Below are 25,142 nucleotides of genomic sequence, written 5' to 3'. Positions count from 1 at the left end.
ACCAACTTGAGTTGTTTCCAGGTCACAGAGGAAAGAGGATGGAGGACGGTCTTTTTCCAAAATGAGAATCTCCCCTGGTCGACTTGCACATCCAAAGGTACTTTTCCCTAATAGAAGGTATCCTTTACATGTAGCTATAACTTTATAAATACATTAATTTACTTTATGGAATGTTTTGTATATTTGATTGATACAAGAGAAAGGATGTTTATTTAAGCACACCCCTCAATTTTTTTAAGTACCAACTCATCCACCTCAATAACAGATGGTAATTGTTACATTCCATTTGGAGAAAAAAAAACTAAGTACAAGAGTACTCAAACAGAGTTTAATGCAGATGATTGACATATCAAAACATGGGTTTGAGTGGCTAAATGAATTCAGTGACTTGGAGTGTAACTTTCTAATCTGAAACTGAACATGTAAAACCACCAATAACATTAATTCAAACTGAAATGTACCTCATATAATATACACGTTTGACATTCAGGGTCATATAAAAAAAAAGAAGTAGCAAGTACTCTAGAAAGTATACAAAGGATAATTAAAACACTACGGAAATGTCTCATTGGCAGAACACTATATTATGGATCATAGAAAAAGTCAAATCAAATGCAAACATTTAAAACAAATAGCATCATAATATGTCCATATTGTACACAAATCTCCAGATGGCAAAAATACAAGTCTGAGTGTGTTTGTGTGTGTTTGATGTGAGCAAGGAAGTGTGTGCTGTGTATATTAATGTATTATTCTGAAGCTCGGAAGGCACATTCCAGGGAAAGGGACATCTGCAGGCAGAAAAAGCTCAAGGCTGATTTACCTGGCCCATGAAGAGGATCGTACCTGAGGACCAAAGAAACAACAAGTAATTATGCAGCAAATAGAAGGAAATTAACATATCAGGCATGTCAACAAGAAAGAAAACCAAAGACAGAATATGACCTTCCCTTCCCGATGTATGTCGTTTCAATTACACAACTGCTAGATAAACAACTAATGATCTTTGCCAAAGAGGATGTCAGTCTTTTGAAATGATTAAGAGTACATTCTAAAAGTTACAGAAAAATGAGAGCCAGACAGACAGCATGCTGTACCTGTTGGGTTGTGCCGGATGAGGAAGAGGAAGGGTCGGTCTACGATGACCCAAGGTGGAGAAGACCTGGCCATTAAGATGGCAGCTGGAGGAAAAGGATAAATACAAATCAAAACATGTCTTCAACCTGCCTTATCTTTAATATTCAGAGAGAGTATCCACACAGATGCGCAACTCAATACAAACACAAAATGACTAAACCAACAAACACTCACTCGTGGCAGCAGCTGCTTTGGTTCCATCCTCATTGACTTCTATCTTAGCTTTCTGTAGCGCTTTAGATACATACACAGGCTCTGTACCTGAGGGAAAAGTTAGATGACAAAATATTGAAGTGCTGTAAAGTTCCATTGATAAAAACAATGTTCCACTGGGTGGCACTAGAGGACAACAAGTCGGCACACGTTAATTCTGGTCCATAATATCAGAAAGCCTGCAGAAGTCGTTAGAGGAAAATAACATCTTATGCTTCTTCAGCACTTCACACCGGACAGCTAGACATGAATCATGGCTATTTGGAGCTCTCATTGCAGTAAACAGTCAACAATGTTTTCATATATTACCCCCAGTCATCATTGTGTCAAGCCAGACTGAGACCAATGGTTGGTTGATACATTGTCAGAAAGAAGACCTTACAGTTCTATGTGATTTTTTATGTATGATCCCAGTGCCACTCACTGAGGTGTCTGAAGTCGGCTTTGCCCTCATCAAATATGTCTGTTATCCCCAGGGCTGAGAGGGAGGCTCGCAGGTCCACTTCGGCTTCAGCAGTAAACCTACACACACAGGCCAATGATGTAATGACCATTTAATTCACCAATTAGTGAAGACTTTTCATACACATAACAAATAGCACAAATGTTGAAGCGAGGAGTGTTAGCAGGTGTGTTATTTGCTGATAGGAAGTACTTCCTGGCCACAGGGCTCCCGAGTGGTGCAGCGGTCTAAGGCACTATATCGCAGTGCTAGAAGTGTCACTACAGACCCTGGTTCGATCCCGACCGGCCGTAATCGGGAGTCCCAAAGGGCGGCGCACAATTGGCCCAGCATAGTCCGGGTTAGGGGAGGGTTTGGCCATCATTGTAAAAAATAATTTGTTCTTAACTGACTTCCCTAGTTAAATAAAGGTTAATTAAATATTATTAGAATAAGAGTCAGGAGTGGGTGTGTCTTGTCTTTGACCCATCCCTGCAACAATACTTGGAATTTACTTGGTCATTGGGGTGCAACATTACAGACACGCTTCTCTGTCATGTAGTGAGCAATAATGTCAGCTCTATACAATATATTTTTACCTGCAATGTGTCCAGGACATTGCGTCCAGGACATTGCGTCCTACTGAACAGAATCCTGGGTAAGGTTTTTTTAACCAGTGAGTGGGTTGTGTTTGGGTCTTACTTGGGCAGCAGCAGGCGAACCTTCCTCTGGTGCAACAGCTTGGTCCAGCTCTGTATCGTGGCTGTGCTGATGTGAGCAATGACATCAACTAGGGGCGTGTCCTCCTCCGATGGCAGGGCGATCAGCATGCTTATGCTGTTGCCGTGATACGGTAGCTCAATGACCTTATAATTCAGCCCCTGGGGTGTGCTGGCCAGACCTAGGAGATAAGGGGTCAGGAGTATCCATACCGTAGGCTAAGAGGTGTTTATTGGTCTATCTGAAATTCTGACAATATTCAACACCCTTATGAGGATACTATATATCTCTCCTCTATAGTGACATGAATATTGTATGTCAAAGAGTTTAGTCAAGTTTGGCTTTAGTTGCATAATGAGAAGGATGACGTTTGTTGGTTCCCAGGACAATCTGTGGTAGGGATGTGGTCCGCAAGACAAAGACGCCAAAACCACAGTGATACCAATCCAACAACATGTACAATCATGCTGTAAAACAGTCATAAAACATGTCATCGAAGCTGAACTCCATATGTAGTCATAAAGCAACAATATGGTTCCCATTATACTCATATCAACCCACAGAAAAGTGATTTAACCTGTCAATTATGTCTGCGAAATATGCTTGCCAAATGTGTTGCTCTATAGTATTTACCCTGTAAATGGAGGTTGAAATATGACTCCCAAGAGCAATGCTTAATTCATGAGGCTTTCACAATTTATTATCAGAAATAAACTAGGCATGTCAGGGAAATAATCCCAGACAGTCCAGAGTAGCTATTCTGTCCTGAAACTGTAAGGCATGGATAAATACCCCACTCGACTACTCTTAGGCCAACATGACAAACTCTATCCATGTCACTTAACAGGCTAAACTACAGCCAAGATGGAATTATGTGGTCTAACTACGGCAGACTAGTACAGTATATCATTTCACACACAGGTCAGAATATTAGCCCAGTGAGCAGGTCAGAAGGGTTCAGAGTGGTGTCTTAGGTTTCAGAGCAGAACTCACCAATGTTGAAGACCGACAGCTGGGACATCATAGGGACCTTGTATGCATTGCCGTCTCCCGCGTTGAAGGTTCTTATCTTGGTGTTCTCCAGCTGAAAGCGGGACTTCCACAGGCCTTTAAAGTAGATGGCGTTGACGGCCACCAGGCGGGTCAGAGCGCCGTCCAACATGTCTGCCTTGACCAGAGTGGGGATGTGGCCTGTAAATTAGAACACAGCAGTCAGGAAAATGTATGATTCCAACACAAATGACACACTGACCAAAATAAACAATGAATTGAATAGGACAAGTTAGTTACCCCCATTTAATGTAAAATTACCACAAGACCTAGTGAAATGAATGTAGCCTAATTACATACCATTAGAGATCTATGGTAATGTTTAAATTGACTGTCCTACAGTAAGCTTGTCTCCAGTTGGAGCCTCACCTTTGGTCTGGTTGTTGACCCAGTCATTGATGGTGGCTGCAGCCACCTGGGTGTCAGTGAAGTCCAAGGTCCGGCTCTCACACTGGAAGTTGGCCCTGCTGGAAGACATGAAGGCCTCCTCCATAGGGAAGCCCTGCTGGGAGAACATAGCGTTGGCGATAGTCACGATGTCCTGGTTGGACTTGGCTGTCAGCGTCTTGTGGAGCTTCCTTAACATCTTATAAGGGCCTGGAAAGAAGAGTTGGACAATTTCAATTAGATATTTTGGGATTTTCTGAAAACATTGTCATTCCTCGGGGTAGGAGTATGACTGGAAGGCATGTCCTTCAAGTCATCATGTTGTTACTCTGGGTAGCGCAATGACTAGAAGTCTACAAGTACAGTAGCATATGCTAGCGTACCTGTAGACTTCCAGTCATTGTGCTAATACTAGTTAGCATTGGCTCGCAAAACTACCTTTTAACTTCCTTCATATTGCAAGGAGACATAAAATGGTATCCATGAGTTCATCTGACTCTGTGTATGAAGAAAAGTGGCTTAATTGGCAGAATCTTGCAATATCCCTTTAATGAGTGACACTGGATGAGGCTATGAAAGGACTAGTATTGAGGGAGTCTAACCATTCTTCTTGTAACGGAGTGCTGTGAGGAGCTGCCTGCGGGTCTCTCCATGGGTGCCTGGCAGCAGCATGCCCAGGATGGAGGCCACGCCGTGGGGGGAAAGCACCACGTTCTCCTGGGGTCTGGAGCGGGCCACCTGCAGGAATACCTGGAGCCCCAGGTCGGAGCCCCGTTCGCCATAGGAGGGGGCCTGGGAGAGCACCCCCCGGTGGCCACACAGGGTCACCAGCACACACAGGCACAGTAACGAGGGGAGGCCCATCTCAGGTCTCAGGTCTCACACACCTGGAAGAGGAGAGAGTGTCATGGAAGTCATTTGTATGTAGGATTATGACTCAACGTGGTTCACCACAATCCAAACAGAGAGAGCAGTCTTGCATGTTCTTGTTCCTTATGGTTTTGACAGGCGCTGAAAGGTCTTGTGCCCCTATGACCCTGGCCTTAGTATCGCCATTGTCAAGTGAAGTGTTAGTCATGCTGTCTAAACATGACTAATGGATACTGTCAGCACCCAAAACCAGTAACAAGTAGTGCACTAATTACCTTGTTATTGGCACCTCATTGCCAGTCTTTCTATAGTTCATGTTGGGTCTTGTTATTGGCACCTCATTGCCAGTCTTTCTATAGTTCATATTGGGTTTTGTTATTGGCACCTCATTGCCAGTCTTTCTATAGTTCATGTTGGGTCTTGTTATTGGCACATCATTGCCCATCGTTCTATAGTTCATGTTGGGTCTTGTTATTGGCACCTCATTGCCAGTCTTTCTATAGTTCATGTTGGGTCTTGTTATTGGCACCTCATTGCCAGTCTTTCTATAGTTCATATTGGGTTTTGTTATTGGCACCTCATTGCCAGTCTTTCTATAGTTCATGTTGGGTCTTGTTATTGGCACCTCATTGCCAGTCTTTCTATAGTTCATGTTGGGTCTTGTTATTGGCACCTCATTGCCAGTCTTTCTATAGTTCATATTAAATCTTACAGCAATTTTTAGAAGACTGCATCAGCTCTAGCATCCTTCCTGTGGAAATACTGGCTTTATGCAACAGCTTGCAATAAAACCCAGACAACCATTGTCTAAGTACAGATTGAGAAACAGACGGGTGAATTATATTAATGCAAATATTCAATAATATAAGTAAGGAGTTTATCTCTACATACATATGGCCTATATCAATATATTTTTATTTAACTAGGCAAGTCAGTTAAGAACAAATTCTTATTTACAATGACGACTTTCACCAGCCAAACCCAGACAACACTGGGCCAATTGTGCACCGCCCTGTGGGACTCCCAATCACGGCCAGTTGTGATACAGCCTGGATTCAAACCTGGGTGTCTGTAGTGGCACCTCATTGCCAGCACTGAGATGCAGTGCCTTAGGGCTCCCGAGTGTGGCAGCGGTCTATCAAGCCAATCATTGGAATTCTCTGACATTCCTTGGGATGTTTAATCCTCATCACAGTTACTTTGTTGTGAAACTGTTCAGAAAAGCAAAATCACTGGGAACAGTAGGCTACTCACTGAGATACAGAACAAGATAACCCAATACCAAGCCCAATCTTGACCGGGAACTATCAACAACACTCAGTCATAGCCTCCTGCAGCTGAGGTATTTAAGGTTGGTGACAACCCACCCGCCTCTTCCCTACAAGTTAATTAAACTAACTCCAGTTCAGACATGTACAGAGACTGTAAACAGAGCTCTTTCAGAGCTGTGTGTGTGTTGGCTGGTAATATGTAGGCTAAAGCCTGCCCTACTGTAGGCTATTCATAAAAAATTGTTGCAAAAGTGATGGATGCCAGTCTGGAAATTTGAATAAATAAATTAGTTGACAAGCAGCAAACTAAATCACCTTGACATCTACTTTATCCATGGATTGAAAAATTTAAAATCAACAGCAGTATAATTCTGCATTTCAGTTCTGGAAATGTGGTAGGCTTTGCTAACAGTACATGACGTTTAACCGTGAAGTCGAGACAAATGAGACTATGACCCAGGTGTTGACCAATGATGATCATTGTTTTCAAAGTAGCTAATTAGAATAGATCCACTTTGAAGCGACGCGCTTGAAAATGAATATTTGTCCTCTCTGGCTGGCAGCAATGTAGCTTCACATCACTCATCTCTCGAACTGTACATACGAAGTAGGCTAGCCTGATACATAGTAACATTTCCATATCCTGCATACATTTTTAAACTGTATATCGCGTCTCCATGTGGAGATAACCGATCCTTACCTGAATAGTTTGGATGTAAATAGTCCAAAAACGTTATTTGAACATAAAACAGTTCCGGTTGGTAACGCAATATGAATACGACACCAGTCTCTCTCGAGTTACCAGTAGAGTGAACAGTCAGGCACAAGGTCTCCGTCGATGTTTGTCCCAAAGGTAAAGGTGCTGTCTGACACTCAAGATTATAATATGGAGGGTTTTACTGAGTTGAACTCCGCCCTCCCGACAGTCAAATTCGAATCGGAGAACGGTTGTTGAGAGAAGAAAAAATAACGCATAAAGTGACAACTTGCAAGTGTATAGTAGACTACTGTAAACAGGAAGTGACAACGAACATGACAACGAACATGTTAACGAACAACGAACATGAGTGCGCCATACTATAGTCCTTGATAGTTCACGGTTAAAAATTACTGTTTTATAACTGCTAGCCTACCATTTGGGATTCAAAATTGTTCATTTAATTTATCTTTGTGCATGTGATATGTGTCCTATTTTAAACATTTGCTTAATTTCGTTTACTCAGTTTTATTAACCTGATATTATGTTGCGGGTCAATTTGACCCATTTCCACTTTTGAATAGTCTAAAACACTAGTTAATCTATCTTTTTCTACATTAAATTAAATTACTTTTTCTCATTTAGTGTCACGAACCTAACTTCAAAATGTGGACACACTGATATGTTTTGGAATTTCTATTTTGTATACAAACCTTACGCTGGCTTTCATGTGTATAGATATTTGCACAGATAAAAAAAACAAGTGTCTTTGATGTATTTTGTTTTGACTGTTTCTGGTTGCACTTTTATAATTATATTTGGGTGAAAAGGAGCTTTCCCAAGCTTCTCCTTCTCAGTGTGAGAGCAGCAGATCTCTGACACTCCAAAATGAGCTCCAAACAGAAAATACTTGTTTGGGAGAAAGGAAATATGTTTAACAAATAGTTCTTAAATATAGAGTTTAAAAAAAAATCAAATGTCCTTGTATTTCTTATTTCTGAAACGTCTGACAAGACAAAATAAAGTTGAGTGTGTTTAAACTGTGTGGGTCAATTTGACCATACCACAATGGATGTAATTTTTTTGCAGCAAAGCACAAGGGTTAATGTACAGACAAGGGAGTGGCTCACCCCACAATGACATTTCATACCCAGAAGAGAAAGTGTTTGTAACATAAAGTTATAAGTTGCCTACTCAAACTCCACCTCTCCAACACTCACTATGGAGACATTTTAAGACAGCTTGTATTGTAAGTCAGTTTCCCCCAGTGGCCCCTGGGTCCCCCAGATAACTGTTGGCAGGACAAAAGGACCACCTGGTGCCTCTGTTTACCTGTGTGCACCCCACCCCCCCAAACACACACACACACATATACAGGAGGGGCCAAGCCCTGGCTTAGTTACACCGACTCTGCCATACTAAAAATACAGGATTTTTTAAAGAGTTAGTGGATGTATGGCGTGTTGAGTTACATGAGATTAATTAAGAGCGAAGGTACACAGTGGCGATTTTGGCATGTAAATCTTAGTGGGGGGGGCATGCCAGCAACACAACTACAGTACACAACACAACAATAAACAATACATTAATTTCACTATGACGGTGAAAAATGGTGCCCACAAACTTTTAGGGTCTACATAAAGCTGTCCCAACACCTTACCACTGCTACACCTGGCCTTGTCTGGTAGCAAAACAGTTCATTCAGCCTCATTTACTGCCTTTATTTTTTATAAAGCTGATATTGCTGACTTGCTTAAATAAATGTGGTTTCTACTGACAAGTGAGATGTACAAACTATGGCATAAGGGGATGACAAGCAGATAAGAGGCAATCTGTAATTTCGATAAAGACATTAATGAGCGAGCTAGGACGGATGTTGTCAATATAACTATTTGCTCAGCGCTTTTGAAATGTACAGCGACAGAATTCAGAACATGGGCCGCTCTTACATTGTTCTCCCTGTACACCAAGTCAGAACCGTAGGATAAATTAAGGGGGCATATAAGCAGACAATGAAAGCTCTTACAAAATTAAAATTTTATTTTATTTATTTAACCTTTATTTAACTAGACATGTCAGTTAAGAACAAATTCTTATTTACAATGACGGTCTAGGAACAGTGGGTTAACTGCCTTGTTCAGGGGTAGAATGACAGATTTTTACCTTGTCAGCTCGGGGATTCGATCTAGCAACCTTTCGGTTACTGGCCCAACTCTCGATGATTGCATTTCTCTAAAACAGGTTGTAGGCTACATGTGCACCACCAAGTCAGAACAGTAGGCAAAATTAAGAAGGGAAAATAGACCAAATTATTAGGGTGAGGCACGTGGGCTACTAACAGCTTACTACACAACACTTAGTATTACTTTCTTAGCTACAGTATACATATCTCCCTGCCATATTACATCATTTATGCAGCGGCATACAATACATTTTTGGCCTCACCTTGTTGTGCTGTGCTCACTGGAACAGGAAGGTGGCACAGTGGTCCTTCGTGGGCAAATTTTGTCATCAAACTTTATCATCAAAGTCTGACATTCTCTTGATTTATGGTAATTTGAAGACAACTGGGATGTTGAATCATGATGACGTCAGGGATCTTCAGGTCGTGGCTCTTGAAAGAGGCCCGAGTTCCAGGTGTACAGTTCCGAGTTGGATGACTGCTCAAAACGCATTTTCCCAGTCGGAGCTCGTTTTTCCCCAGTTCCCAGTTGTCTGAAACTCACTAAAGTCAGATTTCGCAGTTCCAAGTTAACAGTTGTTTTGAGCTTGGCACAAATCATGCTTCATTGACAGCATGGCCAATGTTGAATGTTTATCATTTTAACCTTGGAAAAGAGACCTTTAATCCCAGACTTGGGACCACACAGCCACTCCACTCAATAGCAGGCTAGTGATTGCTTTGCAATGCTTGCAGTTAGCCACTGATTCCTTCCAAACCACTCATTGTTGAATTTGCGATTTCCAACTTGTTGTGTAGTTCATGTCCAATGGCCAATGAGCATAGATATGTTTTATCTATAATTTCATTGACCTCATTTTATCTGCGGCCAATGACATTGAGTCTTCTTGGATGGGCACTTCTAATGTAACTCTATGGCAGTGTGTATGTGGATATGTAAGCATGTCCAACTCTTAAGGCTGCTGAAACTAGAAGCAGAGCAGATCCTGCCTGCAGACTTCAGTCATTTACACAAATAACATGTGCTCTATTGTAAGGCTATATCTACAGGAGATATTGGAGCCATCTCTGCCCTTCCCCGTAATAGACCCTTACTCTATATCTAGAGGAGATGTTGGAGCCCTTGCTATCCTTCCCTTTAATAGACCGCGCAGACAGAGCCTTTGATCCTCTGCCCAGGTTGGAACCTATAACCGTTGCGTACATTTCACATTACATTTCTGAGTGCACCATTTCTGAAAAGTCTGCGCACGCACACAAATATTGTATACTTGGCGAAAACAATACATTTCTCGTTATAAATAAGACCTGTCATAAAACTGCGCGTGTGAACGAGCATTAAACCCCTGCCTGGAAAACACCCTCCGTATACCTTTTATGTCGCCAATAACGCTCTTTATTTGCAGTATAATTTTTAAACGATTTGAATTAGGCCAAGGCAGTTTCTTAAAGAGCAATGGCTATTTTGATCCCATTTCTGTAGAGGTGTGCGCAGAATGTTTTGATATTTTGTAGTGACTCTTTCAAACTAAACAAGCATGCTACCAACATTAAACCCCTGTCCATGCATTCAGAAAGATTGATTGTATATTCGAAACAATTTAAAAGTAAGATAAACGCAGCCCACACTATGCAAAAGACGAATTGTTGTTCAATATTTAGTTCAATAGATTATTCGGTTTCTATGTCCTGCCTTGGTATAGGCTCTGAGATTAAATAGACAATTATGTCCCACTCTTATCGCACAGCAATACTGTGTATTCTACCCATACGTTCAAATATTTTACATAAACTACCACTGTGTTGGGAGGATGTTTTAATCTTTAGCAGTAATTTATGATGTATCTGGAAAAGGATTTGTGTCAGTTTCTATATGATTAAACAATGGCACATTATTGACCTGTCAGCAGGACGTTTGAATTCAACAATATTTTGCATCAACTTTTCCCCCAACCTAAATATGATGGACTGCCCATGAATTCTGAAACATTGTAAAGAAAATACAATTACAACCACTTGGAAATGTGGAAACATTGATTTAACCAGAATGCCCAAAGCAGGAATAGGGTAGCCTAGTTACAGTAACATACATAGGCCTACTTCAATGTCACATATAAACTGTTCAACTGTTAATTAAATTTGACTGTATATTATAAAGTGCGCTGCCTACGGCATTGCAAAACTTGATGTCACGCCCTGGCCTTAGTTATCTTTGTTTTCTTTATTATTTTGGTTAGGTCAGGGTGTGACATGGGGGATTTATGTGCTTTACCCTGTCTAGGGTTTTTTGTATGTTTATGGGGCTGAACCTTTCTAGGTAGTTTTGTATGTTTATGGGGCTGAACCTTTCTAGGGAGTTTTGTATGTTTATGGGGCTGTTTCCTTTCTAGATAGTTTTGTACGTTTATGGGCTGGCACCTGTCTAGGTAAATTGTATGTCTATGGTTGCCTAGATTGGTTCTCAATTAGAGGCAGCTGTCTATCGTTGTCTCTGATTGGGAACCATATTTAGGCAGCCATATTGTTTGGGGATTTTGTGGGTGGTTGTTTCCTGTCTTTGCGGCACCAGATAGGGCTGTTTCGGTTTTGCAACGTTTATTGTTTTGTAGTTTGTTCATGTTAAGTGTCTCTTATTAAAAGAACCATGAACTTCAACCACGCTGCGTTTTGGTCCGCCTCTCCTTCGCAGGAAGAAAGCAGTTACACTTGAAATATATATTTAGCCTTTTTATTTAGACTACTTTGTTTAAATAAACAAGAGATGTGCATGGTCATTAGTTGTATGGCTACTTCAGGAATATGAACCCATCACAGCCTGCAATGGTCATGAAAATAAAATATGGAAAGGATTGCTGTGTAATTATTTTAGATTCTAAAAATAAAACTTGTACATATACACATTTTGTACATATGCAGTTTATGAGGCCCCAGATGTTTCAGAGTTCACACCCCACCCCCTGTGTTGCTGTGGGTTGAATCCAGGGGACTGAGGGAGTAGTGTCCCTGCTGGGATATAGAAAGGGGATTGTGAAAAGAAACACTGTGTGGAGAGAGAGAATACAGCGGTGTTAGGATCATGTCCTGGAGAGGGATTTTGCAGTATTACTGAATCTCAAGCTCTTAAAGGACAAAATCTCCCCATATATTCTTGACCAGGGCAAATATGAACTGAAATATATACTGTAACACAGCCCCTCTGCTGTGGAGTGAATGTATTTCCAGAATGTTGTTTGTGTTTGACATGTCATCTTCTGGCATTTTTGTAGGACATAATCATGGTTCTCCTACTGTCATAGTGCAAATAGTGAGAGCATCATTCATGCATTTTCCTGCTGATATTTCACAAGAGTAGACAGTCAGACATTGTGAAGTGCACAGACTGTCTGGAAAACAACTATTCAGTAATATTGGGAAATACACTTTATTTTGAAAGAATTTACTGGAAGAGGATAGTGTAAACCAAATCTGATTAATCTCTTAAAAGTTGTATTTGTCATGTACAAGGAAACAACATTACATTGATATAATCAATAGTCCTTACATCCTTATAGCACAGTCACTATTGTACAACTGTGGTCATTTCCTTTCTCCAAACAAACATAAATCCTTATCCTTCAGCCTGATTGGCAACCATGGCTTTCTATCACTTCTCATTCAGCGTGATTGGCCACTGTAGCTGTCTCTCACTTCTCCTTCAGCCACCTCTGTAGGAGCTGGAAGACGTGTTCCCGAGCCAGGGTCAGCTGGGGGAGATCCTCAGCTCTGGCAGGGTACATGTTGGCACAGTGGGCTGTTCCTGGATCAGAGTGACTGATTATATATATATATATATATATATATGAGAGAGAGATTGCTGTTATACAGTGACATGACACAGCTGCTCTCTTGATCTCGTCCTGTACAAAGCATTTGTCAGATGCTGAAAGGACCTGAATGTAGTCACAAGACACCATAGACATCAGTTAAAGGATAGAACGGACCAACGTTGAGCCCTCACCCTTTATGAAGATGGCAGGGAGGTCATCTGAGATGCTAGAGGTGATGCCCAGGGCATGCCAGGGGTCGATGGAACCGTTGGGGAAAACAATTCTCGTGGAACGGATGTTGTAGCTGCCGTAGTTCTCATTGGTCTGGTCTATTCCAGCATAGAGTGTCTTGGCGCTGATGTTGAAAATGTCCTGACACTGTTCCACATGGTACCTGCCAGAGAGGGAAGGGATGGAAAGAGAGAGGAGAGGCGCCATTGATCCAGTTATTCCACAGAGAGACATTCCTTCACTAGTACACACACACCTGGAGGAGAATACTTGTCAGCATTAAATAAGTACTCACTGGAGGCCAAAGCCACCGAAGGGCTGGTTAGGAGAATCAGTGGTCTGGAAGTAACCAAACTCAGTGCAGGTCTGGTATGTCCACTGTCTCCCTGGATACACAGAGATACATACAGTGGGGCAAAAAGTATTTAGTCAGCCACCAATTGTGCAAGTTCTCCCACTTAAAAATATGAGAGAGGCCTGTAATTTTCATCATAGGTACACTTCACACAGACAAAATTAGAAAAAAAAAACAGAAAATCCCATTGTAGGATTTTTAATGAATTTATTTGCAAATTATGGTGGAAAATAAGTATTTGGTCAATAACAAAAGTTTATCTCAATACTTAGTTATATACCCTTTCTGGGCAATGACAGAGGTCAAATGTTTTCTGTAAAGGCAATGACAGAGGTCAAATGTTTTCTGTAAGTCTTCACAAGGTTTTCACATACTGTTGCTGGTATTTTGGCCCATTCCTCCATGCAGATTGGTTCCATTAGACCAGAGAATCTCGTTTCTCATGGTCTGAGAGACTTAGGTGCCTTTTGGCAAACTCCAATTGGGCTGTCATGTGTCTTTTATTGAGGAGTGGCTTCCGTCTGGCCACTCTACCATAAAGGCCTGATTGGTGCTGCAGAGATGATTGTCCTTCTGGAAGGATCTCCGACCTCCACAGAGGAACTCTAGAGCTCTGTTAGAGTGACAATCGGGATCTTGGTCACCTCCTTGACCAAGGCCCTTGTCCCCTGATTGCTCAGTTTGGCCGCGTGGCCAGCTCTAGGAAGAGTTTTGGTGGTTCCAAACTTCTTCCATTTAAGAATGATGGAGGCCACTGTGTTATTGCGGACCTTCAATGCTACAGAAATGTTTTGGTACCCTTCCTCAGATCTGTGCCTCGACACAATCCTGTCTCGGAGCTCTATGGACAATTCATTCGACCTCATGGCTTGGTTTTTGCTCTGACATGCACTGTCAACTGTGGGACCTTATATAGACAGGTGTGTGCCTTTCCAAATCATGTCCAATCAATTTAATTTACCACAGGTGGACTCCAATCAAGTTGTAGAAACATGTCAAGGATGGTCAATGGAAACAGGATGCACCGGAGCTCAATTTCGAGTCTCATAGCAAAGGGTCTGAATACTTGTGAATAAGATATTTATGTTTTTTATTGAAAAAATTTCAAAAAAACAATTTTCGCTTTGTCATTATGGGGTATTGTGTGTACATTTCTGAGGACCTTTTTTTATTTAATCAATTTTAGAATAAGGCTGTAACATAACAAAATGTGGAAAAAGTCAAGGGGTCTGAATATTTTCAGAAGGCACTGTACATATAGTAGGGTCCAATCAACACTGTCAGTTACAGTATATTTAGTTATATAATAATCATTTGTATGTACGTCTCTGGTGACTTCATCTTGTCTGATTCACTAGAGCAAATATGTGTCTCACTAGAACAAATGTTAACTTTCAACTTCATTGCTTAAATTACATAGTAATACCACAAGACTTGAATGACAGGTTAAGTTGTCAAAAATATCGAGGGAAAACTATTTACTGTTCAAATGCACTGTTTTGTGCCTTTGAGCAAAGACAAAGAAAGGAAAGAGAGGGAGCAAAGTTACCAGGAAGAGAGGGAGAGAGAAGGGAAAAGTGGGTGGTTTACAGAAGCTCCGGGCGGCTCTTTAAAAGCCCACTTCCTGTCCCAGTGATCCCCACTAAACCAATAAGCCCTCCCAGCCAAGGAAACTATCCCTGGGAACCATGGCCACAGCCAAAGGCCAGAGCACAACATGGAAACTGGTTGAACATTATTACTAACCGAACACAACCTATGACAGGGCTCTAACCAACGTTCTAGATCAGAGGATATAGAGAGACAACACTATCCACTGTAAAACTAAAAGGAATATATGTAAAATGCCTGTCTTAGCAAATGCACTCACGCACACGCACACGCAGACAAACAAACACACACATGTACGCACACAACCCCACCGTCAAGCAGTATAACAAGGAGGGATCTTTCTTTAATGCTGAATAACACTATTAAGTGAATAAAACACACTTTACACACTGCAGAGGCAACAGGAGCCAAACCTGCTCTAGCTCCAGCCCATCACTTGTACTCTTCATTTTCTTCACAATACATATAGCATGAGATAGTCCATTGAAATGGTGTGTACGATGATCACCATTCAAATTTAGCAAAGCAAATAATTGTGCAAATAGCAATGTAAATAAAAAGCATTATGGACAAGGATCCCCTGGACCAGTATTGAGTGACGGTCTCAGGGTCTCAGTGTTAACTGCTGATAAAGCAGGTTTGGCTTCTTCTGTCCCTTGGCATTGTACAGAGTTTTTTTTTTTGTTGAGAACATTGACATACATCCCCAGAGAGATGCTCTACCCCTTCACCACCCCAACCCCTCTCCCACTATGGGATCCTTTGCCCCTCACATCCCTCGGCTTGGGGTCCTTTGCCCCTCTCCTCCCGCACCTCCCCCGCAGTGAGGTCCTTTGCCCCTCTACCCCCTCACCTCCCCCACCGTGGGGTCCGCTATAGGATGTGTTCCTGAGGTCCTGAAGGTTAGCGTTGTAGGTGAGGTCTTTAACACAGGGCTTAAGAAGGTGGGTAATGGTTCTGAGGCGAACAAAAGCAGCGAAGCGGTAGTAGGGGTCTCCCAGAGAGGCATCGGACATCACACCACACACAGTCTTAATGGTGCAGTTCGTGTCCAACACATGCTGCAATGACACAACATCATGGTTACTCACTATAACTGTGGGTGGAAGTCTGTAGATTCTCATTGACTACCGCTGTCTATCTACAGTACCAGTTAAAGGTTTGGACACACCTACTCATTCCAGGTTTTTAAAATGTGTTACTATTTTCCGTGCTTCTACACCTGCATTGCTTGCTGTTTGGGGTTTTAGGCTGGGTTTCTGTACAGCACTTTGAGATATCAGCTGATGTACGAAGGGCTATATAAATAAATTTGATTTGATTTGATTCTACAATGTAGAACAATAGTGAAGACATCAAAGGCTGTCATCAAGGCAAAGGTTTAACACTTTTTTGGTTACTACATGATACCATATGTGTTATTTCATAGTTTTGATGTCTTCAATATTATTCTACAATGTAGAAAATAGAACAAAATAAAGAAAAACCCTTGAATGAGTAGGTGTGTCCAAACCTTTGACTGGTACTGTACATCACTGGTATCATACAGAGGTACACATTTCTACTAAGTATGCTAAGCAGCTAAGGTACATGTGAGATCTTTAGTTAGTTACATATTTACTACAACTGGGTTCGACACAGAGCTGAAAAATTAACCCCACCTGTGACCATCACAAGAAGACATGTCTATGTTTGGATCTCTGCTATATTAAGTTAATACATGGAAAAATAATAACCTTATAAACATTGTTTCATAAGATTACATAATTTCCTTCCTATTTTATGAGCCACACATTGCTCAACCATGCAGGGGTATTAGATTATCGGGTTAGATTACACTCCCCCTATCTGCTTTACTCCCTATACAAATTCCTCAATGGTACCTGAACCCCCAGCCCCTATCCATCCCTCTGGGCGCTGGAGCCAACCAATCACTTTATTAGTGTGTTGTTCTGTGGAGTTCATACAAAACCACTCCTTTTAAAGCAGCTCTCTGCTCTGAGGCCAGGAAACTGGAGCCTGTCTGAATCCAAAGGCTCTTTTGTGCCCTTTTTCCACATTATTGGTAATTGGACTCACATCTCCACCGGCAACAAGCCACAGAGAGAATCGCCATGGTGACCACAAAAGACCCCTGGGAAAATGGTCAGATCTCGAAGCTCAGACCCCCCCTCTCTGGCCTCCCTTCCTGAGGTAAAGACAGACACTACTTGGTTATGAGAGGGGTCATGGTTTCGGATAGGGGTGCATGAAAGCCCAGAGAACCGCCAGGAGAGCCTCTTTTCTGGGCCACAACCCTGGGCCTCTCGCTTTGGAAGAATTGCGGTTTTATTTCCTCCCTTGGGCTTCAGCTTAGAGCTTCCTGTCCCTTCTTCCTCAACCCCATTTCCAGTGGTGTAAAGTACTCCTTAAATAGTTTTTGTTAATGTATCTGTACTTTACTATTTATATTTTGACTACTTTAACTTTACTACATTCCTAAAGAAGTTTTTTTTTTTTTTACCTTTATTTTACTAGGTGAGTTAGTTAAGAACAAATTCTTATTTTTAATGACAGCCTAGGAACAGTGTGTTAACTGCCTGCAGAATGACAGATTTTTACCTTGTCAGCTCGGGGATTTGATCTTGCAACCTTTTGGTTACTAGTGTAACCGATGTGAAAATGGCAAGCTAGTTAGCGGTGGTGTGCGCTAACTTGAGAGTGGCTGTTGTTGATGTGTACAGAGGGTCCCTGATTCGAGCCCAGGTAGGGGCGAGGAGAAGGACGGAAGCTATACACTAGTCCAATGCTCTAACCCCTAGGCTACCTGCCGCCCCAATGTATTTTCAGTGCTGGAAAAAGTACTCTATTGTCATACTTAGAAAATAACTTAAGTTCAAGTGAAAATCACCCAGTAAAATACTACTTGAGTCTAAAAGTATTTGGTTTTAAATATACTTAAGTATCAAAGGTAAAACTGTAAATCATTTCAAATCCTTTATATTAAGCAAACCAGACGCCACCATTTTCTTGTGTTTTCAATTTATGGATCGCCAGAGGAACACTCCAACACTCAGACATAACTTACAAATGAAACATTTGCGTTTGTGAGTCCGCCAGATCATAGGCAGTAGGACTGACCAATGATGTTCTCTTGATAAGTGAGTGAATTGGACAATTCTTCTGTCCTGCTAAGTATGAAAAATGTAAAGAGTACTTTTGGGTGTCAGGGGAAATTTATAAAATCTTATTTTTTTTAAAGTAAAAAGTACATTATTTTCTTTAGGAATGTAGTGAAGTAAAAGTAGTCAAAAATATAAATAGTAAATTAAAGTACAGATACCCCCAAAAAACTACTTAAGTAGTACTTTAAAGTATTTTTACTTAAGTACTTTACACCACTGTGTACTTTTTACTCCATACATTTTCGCTGACACCCAAAAGTTCAATTTTAAATGAATAGCAGGACAGGAAAATGGTCTAATTCATACACTTATCAAGAGAACATCCCTGGTCATTCCTGCTGCCTCTGATCAGGTGGACTCACTAAGCACATGCTTCATTTTTTAATTATATCTTAGTGTTGTAGCACGCCCTGGCTATACATACATTTAAAACACAAGAAAACAAGGGTGTCTGGTTCGATTAATATAAGAAATGTTAAATGATTTAACATATCCTTCCTGTTTGGCCCTGTCCGGGGGTGTCCTCGGATGGGGCCACAGTGTCTCCTGACCCCTCCTGTCTCAGCCTCCAGTATTTATGCTGCAGTAGTTTATGTGTCGGGGGGCTGGGGTCAGTTTGTTATATCTGGAGTACTTCTCCTGTCCTATTCGGTGTCCTGTGTGAATCTAAGTGTGCGTTCTCTAATTCTCTCCTTCTCTCTTTCTTTCTCTCTCTCGGAGGACCTGAGCCCTAGGACCATGCCCCAGGACTACCTGACATGATGACTCCTTGCTGTCCCCAGTCCACCTGGCCATGCTGCTGTTCCAGTTTCAACTGACCTGAGCCCTAGGACCATGCCCCAGGACTACCTGACATGATGACTCCTTGCTGTCCCCAGTCCACCGGGCCATGCTGCTGCTCCAGTTTCAACTTCCACCTGACTGTGCTGCTGCTCCAGTTTCAACTGTTCTGCCTTATTATTATTCGACCATGCTGGTCATTTATGAACATTTGAACATCTTGGCCATGTTCTGTTATAATCTCCACCCGGCACAGCCAGAAGAGGACTGGCCACCTCATATAGCCTGGTTCCTCTCTAGGTTTCTTCTTAGGTTTTGGCCTTTCTAGGGAGTTTTTCCTAGCCACCGTGCTTCTACACCTGCATTGCTTGCTGTTTGGGGTTTTAGGCTGGGTTTCTGTACAGCACTTTGAGATATCAGCTGATGTACGAAGGGCTATATAAATAAATTTGATTTGATTTGATTTGATTTATACTTTAACTTTTGATACTTAAGTATATTTTAGCAATTACATTTACTTTTAATACTTCAGTATATTTAAAAGTAAATACTTTTAGACTTTTACTCAATTAGTATTTTACAGGGTGACTATCACTTTTTCTTGAGTCATTATCTATTAATGCATCTTCACTTTTACTAAAGTATGACAATTGGGTACTTTTTCCACCACTGCCCATTTGAGCCCCAAACTACCCTAATCCTGAGTCAAAATGGTTCCTCTCCTTGGTCAACCAGGCTCCTTATACCCTGAAATGACATACTGTCCACAAACCTCTCTTACCTCAAATTCTCTATTGTCATTGTTGTATTGGACTGTGTTCATAATGTTGTCTGCCAGGGCATCTAGGATGTATGCCCGGTCCTTCTCTGACTGGATCTGCAGTTTTGAACATAAACTGAGAGACAGAGAATGAAAAAGTGAGAGTGAGCGAGAGAGAGAGTGAGCTGTGTTATAGAGACCGAGGGCCACTGCTGATGACAGTATAGAGTATCCACATTCATGGAACTAGTCCTCTGTATAAGTAAGCCTGGCACGCAAACAACCTCATCTTATACACTAGGTCACTATTGTTCTGTTTTAGAGTCCATTTGACACTCACATTAGCTCACTCCTTTCTATCTAGTAATTTTTGTACAAGCGGAAAGGAGCCCCAAGGTACTCCTGACGCTTACAGTATATACATCAGTGGAGGCTCCTCAGAGAAGGAAGTGGAAGACCATCCTCCTCAGTGAATTTCTTTTATTTCACCTTTATTTAACCAGGTAGGCTAGTTGAGAACAAGTTCTCATTTGCAACTGTGACCTGGCCAAGATAAAGCAAAGCAGTTCGACACATACAACAACACAGAGTTACACATGGAATTAACAAACATACAATAATACAGTAGAAAAGTATATATACAGCATGATCAATTTACAAAAATAGTTTAAAAAATAATCTTTAAAAATGTATCCTTTTTAGATAAAACTATACTAAATATATTCATGTCACCAAATAATTGCAATGAAGGTCTACAGTAACTTCAACAGCGCTGTCTGGGCTAGCACCATGGTGTAGCCGGAGGACAGCTAGCTACATTGACTTTAATACAAAACCTAGGAGGTGGGTAGGCCTCACCCCCTTCCATAGACATACATGGTAATTATGACCACTTCCGGAGGACGTCCTCCAACCATTAAAAGCTTTTGCAGTATGAACTGACATGTTGTCCATCCAATCATAGATGTAGGATCAGAGAACAAACCTAGATTGTTGTATTGGGATTGTGCCACAGAGCATTATGGGGGTTCTATGTGTTGAGAAGTTTGGTAACATTGTTGGATAGAGATTAAGAGTGAATAGTTATAGTTGAGCATTTTTGGGACATTATTCAATTTAAATTTGTTATTTTTTAATTAAAGAGATGGAGGTATATTATACATTGTTTTATTGGGTTTAGAACGTTATTTTTGTGTCCACTCTCTGGGGTACATGGAAAAGGTGCAAATTAAAAGTGAGGGTCGACCTCTGCCTGAGATCATTTTCATGAAGAAGGATGAAAAGGTGAGGGCATTCAATACAAACTGGTGTCAAATGTATAGCTGGCTAAAACAATCATCAAGCCACCTGTAATTGCACGTTACGATGCTTCTTTACATGCTGAACATCTTTTCTGGGATGTTGAAAACAATTACAAATGATTTGATAGCTTCCGTCGCATCATCCAGTAAGATTTAGATTAGAGAGCTTGATGCAGCTAATTTTTTCATGTGCGCTCAAGTAGGCTTTGCACTTTCCTCTGGTATTTATTTAACAAAGATAACAAAGTCACTCCGGGCAGACACAAGCAAAAACTCATGACATAAATGGTGCAGCAGCATAGGCTACACCGAAACATTAGAAATCTGACATGATGTATGGGATTAAATCTAGACAATTTTTCTGTCTGATCAACTGTAGGCTACTAATAAGAGCAGCTGCATACATCCTATGATACCTGTCCATCTGGTCAGGGTAAACTAATTGGTAACGTTATTTATTTTAAAGGTCGACCGATAATGATTTTTCAACGCCGATACCGATTATTGGAGGACCCAAAAAAGTTGATACTGATTAATCTGACTTTTTTTTTTTTTTTTTTTGTAATAATGACAATTACAACAATACTGAATGAACACTTATTTTAACTTAATATAATACATCAATAAAATCAATTTAGCCTCAAATAAATAATGAAACATGCTCAATTTGGTTTAAGTTGAGTGTAGGGGGCAGTATTTTGATGTTTGGATGAAAAACGTACCCAAATTAAACTGCCTATTTCTCAGGCCCAGAACCTAGAATATGCATATACAGTGCCTTGCGAAAGTATTCGGCCCCCTTGAACTTTGCGACCTTTTGCCACATTTCAGGCTTCAAACATAAAGATATAAAACTGTATTTTTTTTGTGAAGAATCAACAACAAGTGGGACACAATCATGAAGTGGAACGACATTTATTGGATATTTCGAACTTTTTTAACAAATCAAAAACGGAAAAATTGGGCATGCAGAATTATTCAGCCCCCTTAAGTTAATACTTTGTAGTGCCACCTTTTGCTGCGATTACAGCTGTAAGTCGCTTGGGGTATGTCTCTATCAGTTTTGCACATCGAGAGACTGACATTTTTTCCCATTCCTCCTTGCAAAACAGCTCAGTGAGGTTGGATGGAGAGCATTTGTGAACAGCAGTTTTCAGTTATTTCCACAGATTCTCAATTGGATTCAGGTCTGGACTTTGACTTGGCCATTCTAACACCTGGATATTTTTATTTTTGAACCATTCCATTGTAGATTTTGCTTTATGTTTTGGATCATTGTCTTGTTGGAAGACAAATCTCCGTCCCAGTCTCAGGTCTTTTGCAGACTCCATCAGGTTCTTCCAGAATGGTCCTGTATTTGGCTCCATCCATCTTCCCATCAATTTTAACCATCTTCCTTGTCCCTGCTGAAGAAAAGCAGGCCCAAACCATGATGCTGCCACCACCATGTTTGACAGTGGTGATGGTGTGTTCAGGGTGATGAGCTGTGTTGCTTTTACGCCAAACATAACATTTTGCATTGTTGCCAAAAAGTTCAATTTTGGTTTCATCTGACCAGAGCACCTTCTTCCACATGTTTGGTGTGTCTCCCAGGTGGCTTGTGGTTAACTTTAAACAACACTTTTTATGGATATCTTTAAGAAATGGCTTTCTTCTTGCCACTCTTCCATAAAGGCCAGATTTGTGCAATATACGACTGATTGTTGTCCTATGGACAGAGTCTCCCACCTCAGCTGTAGATCTCTGCAGTTCATCCAGAGTGATCATGGGCCTCTTGGCTGCATCTCTGATCAGTCTTCTCCTTGTATGAGCTGAAAGTTTAGAGGGACGGCCAGGTCTTGGTAGATTTGCAGTGGTCTGATACTCCGTCCATTTCAATATTATCGCTTGCACAGTGATCCTTGGGATGTTTAAAGCTTGGGAAATCTTTTTGTATCCAAATCCGGCTTTAAACTTCTTCACAACAGTATCTCGGACCTGCCTGGTGTGTTCCTTGTTCTTCATGATGCTCTCTGCGCATTTAACGGACCTCTGAGACTATCACAGTGCAGGTGCATTTATACGGAGACTTGATTACACACAGGTGGATTGTATTTATCATCATTAGTCATTTAGGTCAACATTGGATCATTCAGAGATCCTCACTGAACTTCTGGAGAGAGTTTGCTGCACTGAAAGTAAAGGGGCTGAATAATTTTGCACGCCCAATTTTTCAGTTTTTGATTTGTTAAAAAAGTTTGAAATATCCAATAAATGTCGTTCCACTTCATGATTGTGTCTCACCTGTTGTTGATTCTTCACAAAAAAATACAGTTTTATATCTTTATGTTTGAAGCCTGAAATGTGGCAAAAGGATGCAAAGTTCAAGGGGGCCGAATACTTTCGCAAGGCACTGTAATTGTCAGATTAGGATAGAAAAAAAACTGTCAAAATATTGTCAGTGAGTGTAACAGAACTGATATTGCAGGCGAAAACCTGAAGAAAAACCAGCCCGGAAGTGCTGTTTTTCCTGAAACCTATCTGTTCCATTGCCTGCCTTCGCTCCATTTAAAGGGATATCAACCAGATTCATTTTCCTATGGCTTCCCCGTGGTGTGAACAGTCTTTAGACATAGTTTCAGGCTTTTATATTGAAAAATAAGCGAGAAAGATCACATCGCGTCAGTGGATGGCTGGGTGCCAGCAGCTTTTTGCATGCGCAACAGCTTGGAGCAGACATTTCTCTCTCTCTCCTATTGAAGAAGTTACAGTCCCAGTTGAAATATTTTCGATTATATATTGTAAAAACAACCTGAGGATTGATTTAAAAAAAACTTTGACATGTTTCTACGAACTTTACGGATACTATTTAGAATTTTCGCCTGCGATGTCGTGACCGCTCGGTCCTGTTGATTTCTGAAAATAACACGCCAACCAAATCGAGGTATTTTGGATATAAAAATAATCTTTATGGAACAAAAGGAACATTTATTGTGCAACTGGGAGTCTCGTGAGTGCAAACATCCGAAGATCATCAAAGGTAAGCAATTTAATTTATTGCTTTTCTGACTTTTGTGACCAATCTACTTGGCTGCTAGCTGTTTGTAATATTTTGTCTACTGAGAGAGATGTCCTTACATAAACGCTTGGTATGCTTTCGCCAAAAAGCTTTATTGAAATCTGACACGCCAGGTGGATTAACAAGAAGCTAAACTGTGTTTTGCTATATTGTACTTGTGACTTCATGAAAATTAAATATTTTTAGTAATTTCATTTGAATTTGGCGCTCTGCAATTCAAAGGATGTTGACGAAAATGATCCCGCTAACGGGATAGGTGCATCAAGAAGTTAAATGATGCAAAAACAAAGTGTTGGAGAAGAAAGTAAAAGTGCAATATGTGCCATGTAAGAAAGCTAACGTTTAAGTTCCTTGCTCAGAACATGAGAACATTTGAAAGCTGGTGGTTCCTTTTAACATGAGTCTTCAGTATTCCCAGGTAAGAAGTTTTAGGTTGTAGTTATTATAGGAATTATAGGACTATTTCTCTCTATACCATTTGTATTTCATTAACCTTTGACTATTGGATGTTCTTATAGGCACTTTAGTATTGCCAGTGTAACAGTATAGCTTCCGTCCCTCTCCTCGCTCCTCCCTGGGCTCGAACCAGGAACACAACAAAAACAGCCACCCTTGAAGCAGCGTTACCCATGCAGAGCAAGCGGAACAACCACTCCAAGTCTCAGAGCGAGTGACGTTTGAAACGCTATTAGCGCGCACCCTGCTAACTAGCTAGCCATTTCACATTGGTTACACGAGCCTAATCTCGGGAGTTGATAGGCTTGAAGTCAAACAGCACAATGCTTGACACACAACGAAGAGCTGCTGGCAAAACGCACAAAAGTGCTGTTTGAATGAATGCTTACGAGCCTGCTGCTGCCTACCACCGCTCAGTCAGACTGCTCTATCAAATCATAACACACAAAAATACGAGCCGTAGGTCATTAATATGGTCCAATCTGGAAGCTATCATCTAGAAAACAAGATGTTTATTCTTTCAGTGAAATACGGAACCGTTCCGTATTTTATCTAAGGGGTGGCATCCATTAGTCTAAAAATTCCTGTGACATTAAACAACCTTCAATGTTATGTCATAATTATGTAAAATTCTGGCAAATTAGGCGGCCC

The 25,142-nt window shown here is 41.0% G+C and overlaps 2 protein-coding genes across 3 annotated transcripts in view; both read right to left on the bottom strand.

Moving 5' to 3' along the window:
• Positions 1 to 309: 309 nt before the first annotated feature.
• Positions 310 to 7,202, bottom strand: serpine2 (serpin peptidase inhibitor, clade E (nexin, plasminogen activator inhibitor type 1), member 2). The gene is made up of 9 exons (XM_020503482.2): positions 6,791 to 7,202; positions 4,552 to 4,836; positions 3,932 to 4,159; positions 3,506 to 3,703; positions 2,495 to 2,693; positions 1,775 to 1,872; positions 1,312 to 1,398; positions 1,098 to 1,181; positions 310 to 846 (listed from the first exon to the last, which is right to left on the bottom strand). Exons 2-9 carry the CDS (start codon positions 4,811 to 4,813, stop codon positions 809 to 811), a joined length of 1,194 nt encoding a protein of 397 aa, XP_020359071.1. The 5' UTR covers positions 4,814 to 4,836; positions 6,791 to 7,202; the 3' UTR covers positions 310 to 808.
• Positions 7,203 to 12,371: 5,169 nt separating this feature from the next.
• prss59 (serine protease 59, putative) overlaps positions 12,372 to 25,142 on the bottom strand; it is a 29,372-nt gene continuing 16,601 nt past the window's right edge. Inside the window, exons 5-9 of one of the 2 annotated variants that reach the window (XM_020503484.2) lie at positions 19,698 to 19,812; positions 15,826 to 16,033; positions 13,302 to 13,392; positions 12,967 to 13,169; positions 12,372 to 12,779 (exon numbers count right to left, since the gene is read on the bottom strand). In XM_020503484.2, the coding sequence (XP_020359073.1) occupies positions 12,709 to 12,779; positions 12,967 to 13,169; positions 13,302 to 13,392; positions 15,826 to 16,033; positions 19,698 to 19,812 (688 nt within the window). In that variant the 3' untranslated portion in view covers positions 12,372 to 12,708. The remainder of the gene's footprint in view (positions 12,780 to 12,966; positions 13,170 to 13,301; positions 13,393 to 15,825; positions 16,034 to 19,697; positions 19,813 to 25,142) is intronic. The other variant, XM_020503483.2, reaches the window with a different exon arrangement.

The sequence above is a fragment of the Oncorhynchus kisutch genome, linkage group LG15, assembly GCF_002021735.2.
Source record: "Oncorhynchus kisutch isolate 150728-3 linkage group LG15, Okis_V2, whole genome shotgun sequence".
Classification (NCBI taxonomy): domain Eukaryota; kingdom Metazoa; phylum Chordata; class Actinopteri; order Salmoniformes; family Salmonidae; genus Oncorhynchus; species Oncorhynchus kisutch.
Note: the sequence above shows the minus strand (reverse complement) of the source record. Positions and strands in the feature narration are given on the sequence as shown.

Excerpts from the sequence above, each read along its gene's own strand:
- serpine2 (XM_020503482.2), bottom strand. The coding sequence starts at position 4,813 with ATGGGCCTCCCCTCGTTACTGTGCCTGTGTGTGCTGGTGACCCTGTGT. Across the intron at positions 1,399-1,774 it reads AGCCGACTTCAGACACCTCA|GTACAGAGCCTGTGTATGTA; the intron begins GTGAGTGGCACT and ends CTTTTCCCTCAG. Across the intron at positions 1,182-1,311 it reads CAAAGCAGCTGCTGCCACGA|CTGCCATCTTAATGGCCAGG; the intron begins GTGAGTGTTTGT and ends CTTTTCCTCCAG.